A 19,706-nucleotide genomic window follows, 5' to 3' on the forward strand; every position below is an offset into this window, starting at 1 on the left:
TACTAATATATCTAACTAAGTATGATGTATTTGTTGTTTCAAATATTTTTATTGTGCAATAATTTCATCGAACATGAACAGTTATATCAGTGCTTGTTCTTGCAATTAGAGGGGAAAGGACGCACACACACACACACACACACACACACACACACATGAATATTTTTAATATTACAATATAATATCTCGATTAAACTCTGTGTACTTTTTAGAGATTTTCAGGGATGCGTGCTTCTCGGGTATTTATGTCTTAGCTTTCCAGGCTCCTTTAGACACAGCACAGGGAAAGGTTCATTAATTGTTTTCATTTAGGCGTATTACACATGATTACAGTGTTTAACTCAAATCCCTGCAGGGAATACTAAGTGGCCTTTAGTATTAGGGAACTGATTAATGCAGTACAATGTTGAGCCTTGCATGCAGTTTCCTCACACAGTCCATTTTCTTTCAGTTCAGTGTAATACATTCTAAAGAAGCTTGCAGTTAATCTGGCCACTATAATCCCACAGGGGAGGGAGGAGGTGCCTGCAAATATGTACAGTACATCAATCCCAGGCTGTGCAATCTCAGTCATGTCCAAGAGTTGTCCATTAAACAAGCAAGCCTCCGGAGAAGGAGAAGGAGAGTTCACTGCATCATTTTTACAAATGTTGGTTTAGCGATTGGACTGGACGAGCTTCAGGTCTGAACATCTAAAGAGAACATCTCAAATCTCAGCCAGTCTAATCCACTCGGGTTGAGTTGTGCCAACTGGGCCTGTAGACTGAACATTAGTCCACTGAATATCTAATAAGAGCCTTGTAACCTACATTCTTGTGCGTCACCCCTGGGCAGCATGTACACTCACCACATGCAGCAGCCTGCAGGTCTGACAGAGTATTTACTGCCTTAGCCTGAAATAATTCTACCATTTTAACAGCAAAAATGTTTTGTTCCTCATACTGTATGTATCCTGGTCACTTAAATGTATATATTGTAAATTCATAGATGTGAAAATGCATGTATATTATTTACCTTTACGGTCTTTACTGCAGTGGCAACGTAACCTTGTCCATTGTGGGACTAATAAAGGATTGTCTTACATCTTATCTTTTTTAAATTGTGCTAAATTCAAGGTGACACTTCTGTTGCGTAGAGTTAAATGAGAAGATTTATGTCTCAGGCTTGTGTCTGTGTGGTGAACATGAAGCTGCTGCTGCTGAAGCCAGAAGTTGAGCAGTTGCACAGTTCTACCCTGATGTGTAGCAGAGATATGGCTGTGTGTGTCCTCGTCAGCTGTCTGGTTCATCACTATCATCACTGCACTCATTGATAAGCACCTTATGAAATTCTTATGGTTTTAGACATTTATCTAATTATCAACAACTTATAGCTGCTTATTAAAACTATAGTAAGTAAGTAAACATACAGTTAGTTCAGTGCCATAGTTTAATATTCTGTATAAGCCAGTCAGTCAGATCAGCATTACTCTTGAACATGAATTTCATGATTCTGGTAGATTGAGTCACCTTTACACCTGGCATTAGAATGTGTTTCCTGTGATCAGAAAGCGCTTCACCACATGCTTTTACATGTGGTTTTATCACGCGTCTCTGGTGTCAACATCAAGTTCCGATTGCTGTCCGATCACAGTCATTTCACTTTTTCTGCAAAGATGTCCAGCAGCAGACTACAGTGTCACGTCCTGTGCGCTGCAACAACAATCTTATCGTATGGATTTTGCTTTCTGAAGCAGGTCAGAAAGTCTTCTTCCCAGACTGGATAACAATCCGTCCTCGGGATATTTATTTGATACCATTACAATCCGATCACAGAAAACACATTTTAATGGAAGGTGTATAGGGGAGCTATCCATCATTAATACCCCATTCTCACTTTCTCACAACCATTTAATCCCACGTTTAGATGTTTCTCAGCAGCTTCAGCTTCAGTTGGCATCAATAAGATGCCAACTTTTCTTTTTGCACCATTTCCAAAGCAGAGCTACATGCTTTTCCAGCCATCAACGTAGCTGTTACCATAGCCACTAATATTAATGTTTGTAGTGATCCTTGGTGAGGTGGCATAGAGTTGGAAATCCGAGTTCAGGGAAAGAGGCACTTTTCTCTCTGTTATGAGCCTGTGAGCCTTCACAGTGTGTTTCTAGCTGTTGTTTTAAGACTTAAAAATGTGCATGGTGTTGCTTTAAGACAGCTTAGAATGATCTGTGGTAAATGGTCGTGCATGGAGACGTACAGTTACTATGGGTTGTATACAGGAATTGAAATTGTAGTTACCTTACATAACCCCAATCTCACTCCATCTGTGGGCCACAACCCTAATCTCACAAATACTTATGCCTAGTTGAGTTGAAAAATACCGGTGTGCTTTTTTTTTTTCTGTTATTTACTATTTTATTATTAATGACTATTCATATTATTAGCTACTTTATGCTGCTGGTCCAGAGCACACAATGTGCAGACATGTAAATGACAATAAAGGAACCTTGAACCTTGAACCTTGATAAGGCTGACATAATAACAAGAAAACGATGCAATCTGTGTTTTTGTGTCATTATAAACATATAAAATGTAATGATTTCAGTCACTTTATTCTATCAAGTCAACTGCAGCACAAATATTTAGCTTCACAGACACTGTGGAGAAGATAGTTGGTGGCTTAGATATCTACCTGTTTAGTTGCACTCTTCCTGTGTGAATGCTGTGGCTTTGCGAAACACAGGTCTCATGTGACATAAAATAGAATTCTGTTTGTAGTGTGATAGAGTAGCTTTAAAACCGCAAGTACAACCGTTAGATGGTTAATCCTGATACTAGAAGACATTTAATGACAGGAATTTACTTATCAGTTGTGTAATGATAAGGCAACTGAAATGGGCCCAAACAGGTCATGTAGTAAACAGTGAATTTAAAGTGTAATTAGGAAAAAAAACCAAACAAATCAAGTAAATTAAAATAGTTTATCTCAACAAAATTACATTTCTCACTCTATAATTAGAGATTTGATCATTGTGGTATATATAAACATCGTACAACATAGTCATTTGTGTATATGTGTCACAAATGTCATGCTGATAGATAGAAAATGTACTTTCAGAGAAGAAGTCCTGAATCCATGTCCAGATTACCAATAATAATTTCTTCTCAGAAGGTGTAATCAAATATTTCCTTGTATTTTTAAATGCTGCTCACAGACAGACAGGTAGGCAGACAAAGCCAAACACATGAACTCCTTGGTGTAGGTACTGTATATATGCTATAAAACTAAAAACATTCGCTCACTTTGCACAATGAAGGTCAAATCAGGCAAGTTATTCTCACACTTTCCTAGACTGACATTCAGGTGAAACCACATGACTTGAGAAGGTAAAAAAAAAGGATTCTGACTCCACAGAGGATGAATACATAAAACAAAATAAAAATAATCAGATGTTCATGTGCTTGATTCTGTTTTGTTCACCAAAATCACATTTAACACATTTAGGTTTCCAAACTTGATCAAGTGTCATGATAATGTTCAGCTTCCATCAGCAAATAACTTTCACTCACTTTGTTTGCTGCTGGAAGTAGATGTTTACAAGTCTATGTTGTTGCTTGTTTCGTATACATTAGCTGTTATTAGCATTTGCTACCACTTTGCATTTTCTTTTTTGTTTAATTATTTTCTGGGCATTTTATGACATAAGAGAAGAATGAGAGGAAAAACCCTGGTGGTTTTGAGGTTGGTATGTCAGCCACCGAGGTATGAGGATGTCAAACTCAATACTGAGCTAGTTGTGTAGCAGGTCTTTTGTATGCTACTTTCTAATGTGTTTCTCATTTAGCTTCTTGCTAAAAAAAAGGCGTACATGCTCTAGTTGCCTTTTGGTAAATGGTTGCCACACAGTAACTAGTTGGTTGCTTTTTTAAGGCTGTAAATAACCAGTTAAAGTTGTTTTTGTTTTTTACAGTAGAAGCATTTTCAAATGGTTCAAAGACAAGATTCAACCAATACTTTGCACAAACTGCATACCTGTAGTTTTTACTCATGTTCCATTCTAATATATTCATTTAGAACTTTGCACAAAATGGCTTAGTCGCACTAATTATTCATTGTGGTTTATTTGGTTTGTTTTTCTGGTTAGATACAGAAGTACAGCTGCAGACGATGCCCTCACACTTGACACTTTATTATAATATTTATTCTCTAACATCTTGTTTTCCTAACATGTATATTTTGCTTTTATCTCATAGTTTTCTGTGTCTTATATTTAAGAGTTGTAAAATCCCTGAAACAATGCTGCTGTTACACAATCATTTGTTTTTAGATTTTTTTTGGATTAATGTCTGTCTAATGTGAGGCATCCATCTTATTTTCATACAATTTTGTTTTTATCCCACTTGCAAGAACAACCTTGAAAGTTGATGTAGTGACAAATTTAACAGCATAGCAACAATCTTTCTCTGTCTTTCTTACATTCTCCTTTATTTATTTATTTATTTATTTATTTCTCTAAGACCTTCCCTTTGATTCATTCAGACATGAGAACTGAGACACCTTTGTTTCACCAGGTTATGGACACACTATCGAAGCTGTCGTACACAACCATTGCACAGCAAGCAGGATTCAAGTAAGTCACTGAACGTTACAGCATTTTTACCAAATAATTGATAATAAACGTCCTACTTATTATGATATACTGATATCCTACTGATTATTTTGCAGATTTTCCAGATTTTCCAGTATTTTTCATTATCTAAAATTGAGAAACAAACCCAACAAAATAGAGAATATAGTCCCAAGATACCATGTTTTTGTATTCATGCTTATGTTTTATTGTGACCTCAAAAATCATTAAATGCAAACCATTGATCTTTCTTGATAATGGGTTAAGGTTAAGGTTGTTTTTAAAGTTTCCTGAACACGTACATTTTTCTTTGGTACTTATTTATTTAGTTCTTGTGTATTTGACAGAGGTTAATGTTTTATTGTATATAATCTTTATTCTTTTTCTACATTTTCTTAGGTTATCGTACCTTAGTTAATATCTTAGTATAGGCTGTGAATCAATACATTCTGATAGCTGTTAAAGAAAGAACAGCAAGTTGTGGCAAAGTAATTAAGTTTAAAAAAGGGAATTATTATGAATAATTATATCAAAAATAATTATTGTGTGTGTTCAAAACTGAAACTCATGCTGTTTTCACTGTCCTTTCTAGACCATTCCCAACAGAAGAGAGCCTAAAGGACGAGGACATTTACAATAATCTGGAAGACTTGATTGAGTATGTATGAAGCGTCACTCTGTGGGCCCATTACTGATGTTGATAGAACATGATTCTTTTGCTCAGTGGCAGAACCAGCACACTCTGCTCATCATCCATGCTCTCCAGGGGTCTGGACACCCACATGTTTTGACTTGGCTCCGTTTCTCTGTTACTGTCAGAGGAAATGAATGAGTAATTCTGCATGTTTTTGCTGAGTGCTTGCACACCACCCACATCAAGACTCTGTTGACTATTTGATTTATATATTAAAGAGGAAAAAATGGAAATCAATTATGTATAGTTTGAGATCATATTTTCTCTTAATCTATTTAATGACGGATTAACAACCACGATCGAGAACACAGCCACGTCTACATTTTTCATGTACTGTTGTGCGACTTCATTATTTGTCATGGATTTAAAACTATTTAAACTATTTATAATCATGCAGATTGTTTACATGTCTCAGCGCTAAATGCTGAAAACACACAAACGGGAGCTGTTTAAACACAACTGCTATTATTGTTTCATTATCCACAAGAAATCATTTATGACTGATCAACACAGAAGTGTTAATGTGTGTGTGTGTGTGTGTGTACTGTGCACATGTGTTATAGTGAGAATGTGCTTGAGGATGAGGACGACTTGTACACAGCAGTCTATGGTCTGGAAGAGGACGACACAGGTGGAGAGATCTATGAAGATCTCATGAGGACTGAGCAGCAGCCCCCACAGGTACCACTTTGCGTATTTCTTTCACACACACAGACGCACAACTTTTTTTTGTAGAAGTGTTATATAAATAAATAAATAAAATAAGTATCATTAACCCTTTGAAGTTATGAGAAAATGTCCTCACAAACATTGGTTTGAATCAAAAATTACACACAGACATGAACACACGGCTAGTATACTGTCATTTTATGTAGTTCCATATATTATACAGCAGCGATTCCCAATATTCAAAGCTTTGAGGGGCCCTCACAATTTTGCCAAAACTCCTGAGGTCCACAACCAGAGTTTGTACACATTAAAGTTACATATTCTGTCTGTGAATATTAATCATAAATGATCACATTTAATTCACTCTGCCATTTTTCTACATTGTATAATACTTTTCCAATGTATTATCTTAAATTTTATGGAAAAATAAATGTGATTATCACTTTGGCTATTATGAGATAGCCAGAAAAACCATACCATATATAATATTTATACCATATGTTTAATACTTTTTAAGTAATTTAGACTTTTCTTTCCTGGAACAAAAAAATTAAATGTGAACTAATTTGTTCAATCTCTCTGAAGCCCATCTGTATTACCTTCAAGGCCCATTAGTGGGCCGCAGCCCACCCTTTGGGAAACTGTAGTTTTGTTGATAACTGTCATTAATGTAAAATCAGCAAAATCAATTAAAATGGTAAATTTTGTCCAATTCAAATAGAAGTATATGCTTGGGTAGCTTAATATATAATCATGTCTCAGCTTGTATGATACATGCAAGTCTATTTATATATTAAAATAGAAACTAATCACATATGTGCAATTTGATAACTTCACTTTAATGATCCAGTATATCAATTTATATGACCGCAATAAAAATGTTTTACTCCTCTTATTTATGCTTGTAAACATTAAATGTAATTATATATATGTATATATACATATATATATGTATATAAACTAAATCTAAGTTTTTTGTTTTTCTAGAAGCAGGTGGAGTTAGACGTACGAAGCTGCTGCCTCGCAGAGATCAAACAGACGGAGGAGAAATACACGGACACTCTTGAGTCCATCGAGAAGGTATGAAACTTGCCTCGATAATCTTCTCTGCATTGACTGATCGTCAAATTCTGCTGTCTTCATATGAGGAAAACAACATTTCTGTTCTTACGTAGCATGGTGAGTTTATATAGTTGGTGAAAATGAAAAAATAACTTTTTTGTTTTTCTGTCACTAGTATTTTTTAAATCCGCTGAAGAATTTCTGCTCTGCTGCTGAAATTGACCAAATCTTTCTCAACATTCCCGTAAGTCCTACAACTATCTGCTCCTTGTCTACTAAAAATGTGTTTGACTAGACATTGATGGCTTTCCCTTCCATTGCAGGACCTGGTTAAAGTTCACAAGAGCCTAATGGTTGATGTGCAGGACTCCATCTTGAACAAAAACGCTTCAAACCTCTATCAGATATTCATCGGTTACAAAGAGAGGTACATACTGACGAACCACACTGATGTGTGTGTGTGTGTGTGTGAAGTTTAAAAAGCAGGCGTCAATGAAAGTATGTCATTGGCTTATAGTTACAGTTCATAGAACAGCTTTACTGGTACAGATGCTTTCATTCTATGTTTACTACACCATGCTGTACTTTCCCTTTCAGTTGCAGGTTGCTGTGAGCAAACATTTAAACATTTAAACTGTGCAATGACATTTTAAATTGCTAAAGACACTATTTGACATGAACTTTGTCTCATTTGTGTATAACATGTTTGTATGTTTCCAGCTGCTTTAGACAATATATACTATATATACTTTTATATACTATTGTACAAACCCCATTTCTTAAAAAATGCAATGAAAACTAAAATCTGTCATTTTCAAAAACCTAAACCGTTATTTAGCAGAATTACATGACACTAAGGTAGAAAGAAAATATTGTCAGTATTTTCACTGATAAAGCTAATTATGGTTTTAAGGTTATGTTTTTGTCAATGGGGTTTATTTGTAAGATTGTCTACAGTTTTTGATTGTTTTTGACAATCTGTATTTTTTTTGTGATGGGTGGTCACCCCATGGCCAAGTGGAAAGGGAACTTGGCTTGTTGTAACCAGAGGGTTGCCGGTTTGGAGCTGGGGTAAAGGGCTGGGGTACCCCTCAGCAAGGTACCCAACCCCCATTGCTCCCTGGGCACTGCTCATTTCTAGGAAGGGTCCCAGTAGAGGATGGATTAAGTGCAGAGAAAGGATTAATAAAGTATATAAAACATCTTTTCTTCATTCTTTTGCCTGTGTTATGAAAAGATAATCTCTTAAATGCAACATAACATGAGTTACATTATGATACCCATTTATATTCCATGCAAGTAAAGCATTGTGTTTGATGTCATCCCAGTCTGACTGTCTCTCCTCTTAACTATAGATTGCTCATCTATGGGATATACTGCAGCCGTGTGGAGATCGCCATCGCTGTTTTAGACCTTGTTTGCAAAGAGAAAGAGGATGTCCGACTTAAATTGGAGGTTAGACACCTAAACCCCCCCCCCCACGCACACACACACAGTTTATCAGTCACTTCTAATCTATATGTTGTGCTCTACAGCTCTTCAGCGTCATGTCGTAGCTTGTTGATAAAAAGGCTTTAGAAATCTCTGATCTCTGTACAAGAGAGGTCTCAAACAGTCTATCTCATGTGGCCAACACCTAATATCAAGTTAATATTTATGTTTGTGATATTTATACAATCATACATAACTTTTGTTTGGAAGATTCTGTCAAATACTGTCATTAATATTGTTTATTGTTACTCTCATATCACACACCCACCACAACAGTGGCCCCCAGGTCACTTGAGTTTGAGAGCCGTGCTGTACGGGCTCTGAGAGAAGACCTGACAACTCCTTCAGTCGGGTTTTTTGACTGAACATTTTCTGTTGGTTTTGGGCCTGAAAGAGAAGTTAAATTTCATAAAATATGAAAGAAAGAAACTGACATAAATATTCCTCTTGCATTTATTTCAGGAGTGCTCCAAGAGGGCCAACAATGGGAAGTTCACATTGAGCGACCTGCTGGTCGTCCCAATGCAGAGAGTCCTCAAGTATCATCTGCTTCTTCAGGTAGAGAGACGCACAGAGATGCCAGATAATGTTCTGTTTTCATTCTTTGATATTTTTTTGTTATCTTAAAATCAGCAAAGTGAACTTGCAGGCTTTCCTACCCAAGCATTTTAAAATCCACTAGATGGCGACATTTTCCACATGTTTGCTTTACTCCACAATGTCTGAGCAGATCCAGACTTCAAAAAACACATCTATTGTATTTAGTCAAGTCCCTGACAGTGACAGTCTTCCATCCATCATCTACTGCGTGCTGTGCCAATCTCAGCTGACATAGGGCGATAGGCGGGGTACGCCTTGGACAGTTCACCAGTCCATCGCAGGGCCACACACACACACATAGAGAGTGAAACAACAACTCACTCACTTCATATTGCATGTATTTGGACTGTGGGAGGAAGCCGGAGAACCTGGATAAAACATGCAAACTCCATGCAGAAAGGCCCTTGTTCCAACCTGTGCTTGAACCCGGGTCTCAGTGACAGTCTTGATGGTTTAAATTAGTCAAGACAAATACAAGATTTTTTTCAGTCTTTCGTCCGATTCAATGTATTTAAAAATGTAACATTAGATTTTAGACCTGTTTTTGTATAGCACGGTGTAAAATGATCACTTCCCCCTCTCGATCCTCAGAGTTTTGGGACAGGGTCTCCCTCGGTCCGTATGAATGACGGGTCAGAGTGGAGCTGGCAGGGCAGAGCAGGACAATGACTAGAGACTGGTTTGAGACTGTAGTGGAAGGGAAATGGTCTGTGTGGTGGTGATCCTGACTGAGCTTAGCCACTTCACCTCCCTTCCTCCCTGAGGAGACGCTTGAGTGGCAAAAAAGAGAGGAAAGGGAAAGAGGTAGAGGTGAAGTGGAAGTTAAGTGAGAGTGGCTGTGGCTTTCAGCACATAGACAGATGTTATTAAAACCTAAATCATTGATATTAGACAGCTGTATTAAAGAGACTACATGTCATCGTAACTATGATTACATGACACTGCAGTAGTAATTAAATAGTCTAAATGACTCAAATTTGTATATTTTTGTCTCCTTTACTGAGACTTTACTGTTGTTTTACGTTTGGTCATAGCAACACTGAAGGACAGGATGATGCTTCAATAAATGAACCAAAAGAGTCAAAACAGGTGGATGCAAGCAGAAAGCTTAACATGCAAAAAAAAGAAAACATCAACAAGAAGTGTTCACCCAGTTCTGAATGTTATTCATTTTATTTTATTTTATATTCGTTAGATTTTTTTGTACACACCAATAGCGTGAAACTCAGAAGGAAAAGGAATAGTAAAACATGTCAGGAGACATCAAGACGCCACAGACGAAAAGAAAGAAAGGAAAAGGAAAAGGAAAAAAAATAAAACAAATTAATCAAAAGTAAAAACAAATGATTATTATTATTATTATTATAATTGTTATTATTTAAACATTTCTAACAATGATAATCTCTTGGCTACTTGAACTTTAGAGTATTGTCAATGTGTGTCGTCTGTCCTCGTCCACCAGGAGCTGGTCAAACACACTCACGATGCTGTTGAAATAAGTAACCTGAAGATCGCTCTGGATGCCATGAAGGTAAGTGCAGCAGTGCTTATGGTAAATGCTCTGTAATCGCTGCCATTTCAGCTCGTTACTGGTGGAAGGCTAATTTATGCTCTGCCACGAGCAACTTCCATCACACATGGGAAAGAAATCATTCATGTTTCACCACTACAGATCAAAACGTTATTTAAACCTTATTTTCATCACCGACTGCTGAATGTGACAGGAATACAGGAAATGCATAGACTGTGGCTGTAATATTTAAACGACAGGAGCACAGAAAATATACAAGACAGAAATTTTAAAAAGGTGACAGAAATGTTTAGGAATTTGTGTCGATGATGAAGCGATGATTCATACCAACACTGGTGAGATGACCCAGTTAAACCAACATCACGTCACTTTCATGCAGCTGTGCTATGAGGTTCTATGAAGCCGTGGAAATCAACGTCCCTGATACCAAACTGTGTAGAATAGAGCCGAGTAGTGCTAGGACTGTATAATGGAAAAGCGTCATTAAGTGTGTTGAAGTTTAATTTACAGCAGTAGTTTATATAGAAGCACTCAATAAACAGTGTGTGTGTGTGTGTGTGTGTGTGTGCCCAGGACTTGGCTCAGTATGTCAACGAGGTGAAGCGAGATAATGAGACACTGAGGGAGATCGACCAGTACCAGAGGTCTATCGAAAACTTGGTAAGTCATAAAAATCTTTCTTTAACACTAACAAAGACTGTTACTGTACAAACATCAGGAAACATCATGTTGTTTTTCTGGAGTAATTCATCAGTTGCCATTGTAACCCATTGACTCTTTGCACTCTTGCATATGTTTCCTTCTCCCTTTTTTTTTAAAAAAAGAACAAGAAATTTCTTGAATATGATCATAAACATAAAGTTAAACCTGAGCTTTAGAAACTCTGCTGACATGAAATTAATCTTGTTGATGATTAATCATTTAACAGCTGTTTAGGTGATAAATGAACCATTTTAGTAAAAGGACCAAACTTCCACTTGCACATTTCTTGCCTTTCTTTGTCATAAATTGAAACTGTTTGACTTTTTGAAAAGTGGGGACAAAACAAACTTTTTGCACTGTGAGAGTTGAATGGACATTTTCCAAATTCCAAACATTATATGGAACATCTAACTGAACAGTAACATCTGGCTACAGCAGATCCAGTCTAATAAATGAACTCTTGCTTCATTAAAACACCATATTCAGCATGTGCCTCTGACAGTGTCGCTGTAGCACAGAATCCTCCTCCAAAAAACATGTGATACATGCATCATGCAACATATGGCAAAGTTTGATGAGATAAGGTTGATCATTTAATAGCAACAGAAGCAGAATATGGGCAATATGAGAGCTTCTCAGGCCATAAGGATTCCCTCCTGCTCTTGATTGAATAAGATTGGTGACAGGTGAATATCATTTGTGATAACAAGGTACAACGAGCCACTCACGCAGCAGTTGACAGAGGAGGTAACGCCTATTTTGCTCACAACTGAATTTAATTGTTCTGATTGGGACTTGTATAGTTTCATTTTGGACAATTTTCATATTTTTTTTTATTTTTCACCTGTAAACATATTTCACGGTATTCACCATGGGTTGTACAAATAAAAGGGAAACACAACATCAGTTCATCTTTGGTTACATTGAGGAGTTGCAGCAGAACCCCGTGACAATCACACTCACGTTTACATCTACAGTCAATTTAGAGAGGAGAACATTCTGGAGCTACACCAAAAGGCTCTCGCTGAGTCACGATTGAAGGCGGGAGATGTCTTGCTCTGTGAGGCACCAGTGCCAATCTCTCATTTCATGTCAATAAAGAAGCAAAAAATACTTTTCAACTATCAAGACTAACACTGGGAGAAGGTCTAGATATCAAAAATTTGACATGAAAAAATACAATATGTTGCACATCAGCTTTTGTGGTGTCCATATTTTATTTTAAAACCGTTTATTTTGTGTTTTTTGCAGAATCAACCTCTCATCAGCTTTGGGCGTCCAAAAGGAGACGGAGAGGTGCGCTTGTTCTCCAGCATTGACAGGAGGAAACTAGACAGGTGGCTCTGCTTCACTTTCATTGTCCTTAAAGGAACATTTGAATTACAGGGAGAAAAACAGTGCAAATAGAATGTTAAATCAATAAAATATCTTATTAAGTCACCGTTACTATATCATTATTCAGGCCAGATATAGGGGATTATTTAAATGAAAAGGTTCACTTTTACATTCACAACACATTAAATGACATTATTTACTGTACATTAAAGTATAACTTCTTTGACTGTGCAGACACATCTTTTTATTTGATGTGGCTGTCATCATTTGCAAGAGACGAGGAGACAACTATGAGATGAAGGACGTCCTCGACCTCAACTTCTTCAGGGTCACAGACAACCCCACCTCTGACAGAGAGAGTAAAAAGGTCAGTGAGCATTTTCATTATTTTTGTTTTAATTACTGTAAAAACAAGGAAATACCACAATGGACATGTTCCCATGTAATATTGTACATCATTTAATTGGCTACACTGCAAAAAACTGCCCAACTAGAAATAAGGCAAATATTCTTACATTCTTTCTTTTTTTGGCTAGAATACGTAAAACTAGCCTGTGACTCTAGCCGTTTTCAGACTGTAACGTTCCATAAAATATTAACAAGAAAACTGGTCAAAACCTAAGATTTGGACATTTCTTACATGACCGAATTTCTTTGCTTGTGATAAATTATTAGAATGTCTTATATTAGCACTCAATCCTTTATTGCAAACCATTGTTTTAGCTTGTTACTGGTACGTGATGGTTGGTTGGTTTCGCTGGTTTCGCTTTGTTGAAAATGAGTTTTTGTGGTGTAATAAAGAATAATCAAAGTTTATATCTTGCAGTTTGTTGGTGCAGGGACAGTGGGGGTTTCTCCTTTGTGGAACATCCAGATTTAGAACCCTACATGGATCTGTTTTGACACCTCATACAGTTTGTACCACATACTATTTTTCACCTTGTGTGGAACGTTTGCGGGCTATACCACGGTGAAGGGGGCTTGTTGATGTGTGCTCACAGATGGTGTCTTCTCACTCTAGTGTTGATTGCTAACCTCAAAGTGACAGCTTGCCATAATGGGGTGGTTCTGTGTATGTTTCTTTTTTTTCTTCATTCTATTATTCTATTATCATCTGTAATGACTATATTGTTGTCATGGTGTATGTCTGTTTAATATTGTCATTGCAGAGAGTTGAGTTTGTGACGTTATGGGCTTGATAACGTCACGTCTGGTTGTGTCTTATAAATCAACAATATTGTACTAAACATGCAATGACATAAATAGCGCTTGGAGGTGTCATTACCCTTTTATTTTTATCCCGTCCATCTTCCAATGAACAGCTTCATCAATCACCAGCCACACAAAAAGGACAAAGACACATGTACGAGGACTTCTTATATAATATCAGAAAAAGACAGATATACACAAACATGCACACTCTGTGTATAACTACAGTATTTCCACTTTACCACACACACACACACACACACACACAAGCGGCCGGACAGAGATGCTAATATCAGGTGATGAATGTGTGCAGTCCTTCAAGGCTGCTTATAGCCATATATCATTTTGGGCTAAATGACACTTCATTGTGTGTGAATGTGGTGTCACTGTGCACCCACACAGTCATCAGTGATTGAACACACATCAGCAGAGCCCTAAAACACTCATGACTTTGCAGGCCTGGCCAATCATGCCCATTGGCAAGGCACTTCACCTGTGAGGACTGCAGGTGGCACTATACCTGAATGTGTTTCACAAGAGAAGACATACATTTTATTCTAACAGATATGCATGCATATATGGGACATTTTGCTTTAGTAGTTATTGTAATATTAGTAAAAGAGGGCCTATTTTTGGATAATAAGGAGTTCATATTTTGTGTTGGTATCACAATCACGTCAATCAATCAATTTTTTAAACCACTGTAAGGCTCGAAACATAACGTCTGTGATAGTGAGGAGAGACTTTCTACAGACAAACCAAAGCATCCATTACTTTACCCTAAGTTATCGTCCTGCGACGCGATCTTCAAAGTCTGTAACAGTCGATTACAGTGGTTTTAAAAATAGCGTTCTGTCTCTTTTAATCGCATCTGCCAAACAAAAACCATCCGAGTGACGTGACTGTGATACCAGCACAAATTATGACCTTGTTAAAATAGACCTAGAATGTCTGTAACTCCAGATTTCTCCTTTAATTGTCTTGCCACATTTTTACACTAAGTGAAGCTCTGACATCATATTTTCATGTTTCGTCCACTTATTGTGACTTTTTATAGCTTCTAAAAAGAATTTCAATAGAGACTAATAACACAAGTGCCCATTAGACTGTTTGCCATGTAGTGATTTCCTGGAGTGTGTGTGAGTGTAATAACTGCAAGGTTGCCCAGCAACTCTGCTCTCAATCTTAATGTTGGGCTTTACTGAGCAGCTCATGTCTGTTGCTTTAGGTTGTCTTTCTAGGTATGAGAGTGCAAGACATTGAAATATGTGTTTCTCAAAATCTAGGAATATTCCTTTAGTATTAAGAGTGCCAGTTGGGTTGAATTAAGTATTTTCCATTGCAATTGACAGGAAGGTTCTCAGTCTTCCAGGTAATAGTAGTCATTTACAGTAAGTGCAAAAAACGAAGGCAACTGTTGGGTTAAAATGATTGTTTTCAGCACTTAAAGGTTTGTATTTTTAGCCACACCTCTAGTTCCATTTTTCCATTTTTCGAAGCAGAGTGTTTCTTCTTTCTTCTTTGTCATCTTAGCAACCCTGCATGGGTTATTGATCTGCAACAGAGATGAAAACAAACACAAACATGCAAATTCACAAAGGTTGATGCACTTTAAACTCTGAGATTGCACTCGCTGAATGTTTATGTTCTGCAAGATGATCGTTGCAGTGTGAATCTATCCACGTGGCATTTCATATGTTCTGATGATTGCATGAGAAAATACATTTGTTTTGATGGCTGTCTCCTTCTTGACCCAAACAGTGGTGCTATGGGTTCTATGTGACTCACCAGCAGGGCTACACAGGCTATGAGCTCTTTTTCAAGACCAGAGAGCTGATGAAGAAGTGGCTGGATCAGTTTGAAATGGCCATGTAAGTACAAACAAGACTTTAAACACCACAGTCCAGGCAGATTGTGATCAACACATTAGACCAATGTGTTTGTGACAGGAAGAAGAAAATGTGTGTAGTTTTCATTTGTCTCTGTTTGCATGCATGTTGTTTCAAGGCCGAGGGAAGTGTTGACTCTGTCATGTGCTGTGTTTGATCAGGTCTTTGCTGTAACCAAGCACACACTGATGACGACAGTACGACAACACACACACACACACACACACACACACACACACCAACATACACAAAATACAAAGGAATCACTTTTCCTCAGTGGTTCTTTAAATATAGATGCATTTTGTAACAGTAGGATTTATTTATTTTTTGCATTTTGTAAGCAGATATGTATGATTGTCACTGTGATTGACTGAATGTTGTATGTGGGGATGAACAAACCGGCACAATTTGACATGTCATGTGTTCTTTTAGAGGAAACATGCTTATTTTCCCACTGTAGGCTCTTGACACCTGATCCAAACCTCAAAAAGAGAACATGGTTTCCCACGGTTTGAAGAAAAGTAAAACAGCAGGGTTTTACTTTTCTTTAAACCATGGGAAATTCAGGATTTGTACATTTTGTAAAAACAATGTTTTTATTAATATTTCTCTATATTGTTTCATACAAGTCATGTAACCTTTGGTAATATATATACATATAATATATAATTATGTGTTTAAGTATTATTGATTTAGAAAAAGTTTTCAAAACTAAAAATGGTTAATTTCTAATAATTGTGGCTGATTAGTAATTAATAATCGACTCATTCTAAATATTAAACAATAACAAATATTGCTCTGTACCTCTGTTGTCAAGGATTTCAGACCTCAGTCTTTAAACTGTTTTTCCAGTGTGTGTGTGAGAATTGTACCTATGTGGAGGGCTGGGTTCCTGATAAATGACTCATTCATGGGAGCACTCAGTTGAAGTTTTCAACCATAAAAATGTTTTTGTGTCAGAGGCCTATTACCGCCACACACGTCTGCCGCCTCTTGGATTTGAACATATGGAGTTAAAAATGAGATTTTTCTGTGCAGATACAAGCCTTTTGATTTTACACATATGCTCATGCTGGGGATAAAATAGCTTTTATTTCATTCAGGTGGAGGAATAACCTACATGATGAAAATTAGAATAGAATAGAATAGAATAGAATTGAAATTCTTTATTCATCCCCAAGGGGAAATTGTTTCAACCCCTTGGGGATGAATAAAGTATTAAATTAAATAAATAATTTTTTCTCACAAAATTACACATTTTGTGAGAACTGAAAGAAAGGTTTTCCCACTTAAATTTAATTGCCACAATTAAGAGAACAGTGAGAACAGCATGGTTGTAGAAATAGCAACGACAGAGTTGATTGATTGGTCCACCTCTTTGGTTCAGACTGAAATTTCTCAACAAGTTTTAATAATGAACACCCACACAGTTATAATGGAAACAGGCCCATTTTAGCAATTGACATCAACAATATTTTTTATAATTATAAAATATGAGGTTTAGCACATGATTAAATAAATGACATTAAACATCCTAATGATGAACTGTTGGACCAGCTCCCTCCGGAGAAGACGAGAAGTCTGAGTTTGAGGCCCTGGCTTCAGTTGACTGTGTTGTTTGCATTGAACTCAGTGTATATTTTTTCCCTGCCTCTGTGTCTCAGATCAAATATCCGACCAGAAAAAGCCAACCACAACTCGCACCAGTTCAAGATGCACACGTTTGAAAGGATCACGTCCTGTAGCTTTTGTCAACTCTTGCTCAGGTATGATTCCAGCGTTGTGTATTTCTCTTTGATAGAAATGATGACGTTGCAGTGGAGTAAAAATGTTGCTATGTGGGACTTGATGCCTCGTTGTCTTTCACCTGGAAGGTTGTGGGTTAGATCCCCAGCTCTGATATGGCACTTTTCCATGATACAGTTATAGAACTTGACTCCTCTGAAATTTCCTTGCTAAATGATGGAGAACTCATCTGCAGTTTGGCATTATTCGGTTTGATTCTTGTGTCAGACATTGCGCTCATCACTCTCTGACCAATCAGTGGCCGGCAGTCTGTTGACGTCAAGCATAAAACCCCCCAGAGTAGAATCAAGTCAAGTTGCATAGTGCTAGTCTACATGCCAATGGGCAGGACACTTACTTCTCCAGTTCGCCCCTGACAGTCAACAGTGTATGAATGTAATGATAGATGATTGATAGAAGAAGTGCTGTATTATGACTCTCTTTGTTGTTTTTGTGTTTTATTATAAGCCTACTGTCTACTGCAGATCACAAGCCCTATGGCATAATAATATTAAAAGTTGAAAGTTTTTCCTCAAACTCCACTTCAAATCTTTTATTCAAACTTAAGGCACAGAAGGGACACTGTGACCTTTTAGTTTGCAGTTAAATTTCCCCAAGGTGTTGAATGAAAATGAAGATGAAAATCCCATATTAACACTACATTTTAATTGAAACAAAGACTTAGAATTGTACAATATAGACGGCTAACATCTTAGTTTTATGGCTCCAGAAAGCTGAAGGACATTTCCTGTGTCTACCCTGAGAATGACATGAGCCTGAAAATCCAAAATGTCAAAGTATTTCTCTTTAGGAGTCTGTTGTACATGACATGTATCCATTGTTTCATTGTTACAGGGGCATCTTTAATCAGGGTTATCTCTGTGGGAAATGTGGTATGGGGGCTCACAAGGAGTGTTTGGGTCGACTGGGAGTGTGTGGCAGAACAGGTAAGATGGAGATTTATTACTTGTTATTGTTATTATTGTTATTTCTTTGTTCAACACATGCTGCTTTAAAAGCTGCTTCCTTCCTTTGAATGTTTTTTTGTTAGTATGTCATTTTAAAGCAATGTTTACCAAATGTTTTATATGTGGACCCACTTTTTAAAATGATTATTGTTATTTATAGTATGAATCACAACAAGGGCAAATTTTTTCATGATATAACATTTCTTTTACAAGAGATGTAATGTAGAGTTACTTTGATGAGGATGTGACACCATCAGTGCAATGCCTTCATTTATTCACACACATCCACGACACATTCATGGAGGATCACCCAGGTCATTTAAGTTTTGTGCCACTCTCATGCCTGATTACCAACCTTGAACTTAAGATGTTTAAGTTCTGTGGATTGTTTTTGGATAAATATTTGCTGTGTCCTAAAAAGACTCAATGATTCATTATTCCCTCTTAAAGAAAATGTGTTAGATGATTAGAAAACCCTTCCCCTTGTCAGGACTCTGATGCTGTACCAGACAACTAAAGGCAGCTCTGGCCTTCATATTTCACATATTTCAGTTGCAGATACCTGTGGCTAAATAGTAAACTTGGGCATGATATTGTTGAAATTGCACTTCTCTCAAGAAATGTCGGGTTGTTCATAATGTGTTTTATAAAAAGAAAAAAGTATACAAAACTAAATGTAAAACAAAGGGAAACATTTTTTGGAGTGCTTGTTGTTTGTAGGTTATTTTGCTATATTTGACTGGTTTGGCCCACTCGGGATCTAATTGTTCTGTATTTGGCCCCTGAACGAAAATGCGTTTGACACCACTGCTCCACACTCTGAGGACCAGATGATGTTTGTACGTCACAGCGCCACCACACACTTGTTTTGTCTCAGTCGTTCACACTGTGTCTGTTTCTCCCCTGACTGCAGATTCTGCCAGGTCAAGAACAAAGGTAAGACCTGGACTGTGACTCCTCTTTCCCAAGCCAATATTATATATATATTATAATATTATTAAGACTGATGTCTTGTCTAATGCAGCAGATATGACAATATTGGGCTGTCAAACAATGAAGACTGTGTGCAGTTATAGTTCATTAATGCATGTATATGTTTTTGAAGCTATTTAACTAACAGGAAGGCATTGATTCAGTAAATGTTGAATAAAATAATGCATTTACA

General features: G+C 37.1%; 1 protein-coding gene across 1 annotated transcript in view; it reads left to right on the forward strand.

Annotated features, from left to right (window-relative positions):
- Positions 1-19,706, forward strand: part of LOC131471824 (guanine nucleotide exchange factor VAV3-like) — a 46,000-nt gene that overhangs the window by 5,683 nt on the left and 20,611 nt on the right. The window contains exons 3-18 of the mRNA XM_058648629.1: positions 4,551-4,609; positions 5,199-5,264; positions 5,864-5,981; positions 6,957-7,049; positions 7,207-7,275; positions 7,355-7,458; positions 8,387-8,486; positions 8,985-9,080; positions 10,585-10,653; positions 11,227-11,313; positions 12,607-12,692; positions 12,925-13,057; positions 15,661-15,770; positions 17,453-17,554; positions 18,429-18,520; positions 19,455-19,477. Of these exons, the coding sequence (XP_058504612.1) occupies positions 4,551-4,609; positions 5,199-5,264; positions 5,864-5,981; positions 6,957-7,049; positions 7,207-7,275; positions 7,355-7,458; positions 8,387-8,486; positions 8,985-9,080; positions 10,585-10,653; positions 11,227-11,313; positions 12,607-12,692; positions 12,925-13,057; positions 15,661-15,770; positions 17,453-17,554; positions 18,429-18,520; positions 19,455-19,477 (1,407 nt within the window). The remainder of the gene's footprint in view (positions 1-4,550; positions 4,610-5,198; positions 5,265-5,863; positions 5,982-6,956; positions 7,050-7,206; positions 7,276-7,354; positions 7,459-8,386; positions 8,487-8,984; positions 9,081-10,584; positions 10,654-11,226; positions 11,314-12,606; positions 12,693-12,924; positions 13,058-15,660; positions 15,771-17,452; positions 17,555-18,428; positions 18,521-19,454; positions 19,478-19,706) is intronic.

This window comes from Solea solea, chromosome 1, assembly GCF_958295425.1.
Source record: "Solea solea chromosome 1, fSolSol10.1, whole genome shotgun sequence".
Classification (NCBI taxonomy): Eukaryota; Metazoa; Chordata; class Actinopteri; order Pleuronectiformes; family Soleidae; genus Solea; species Solea solea.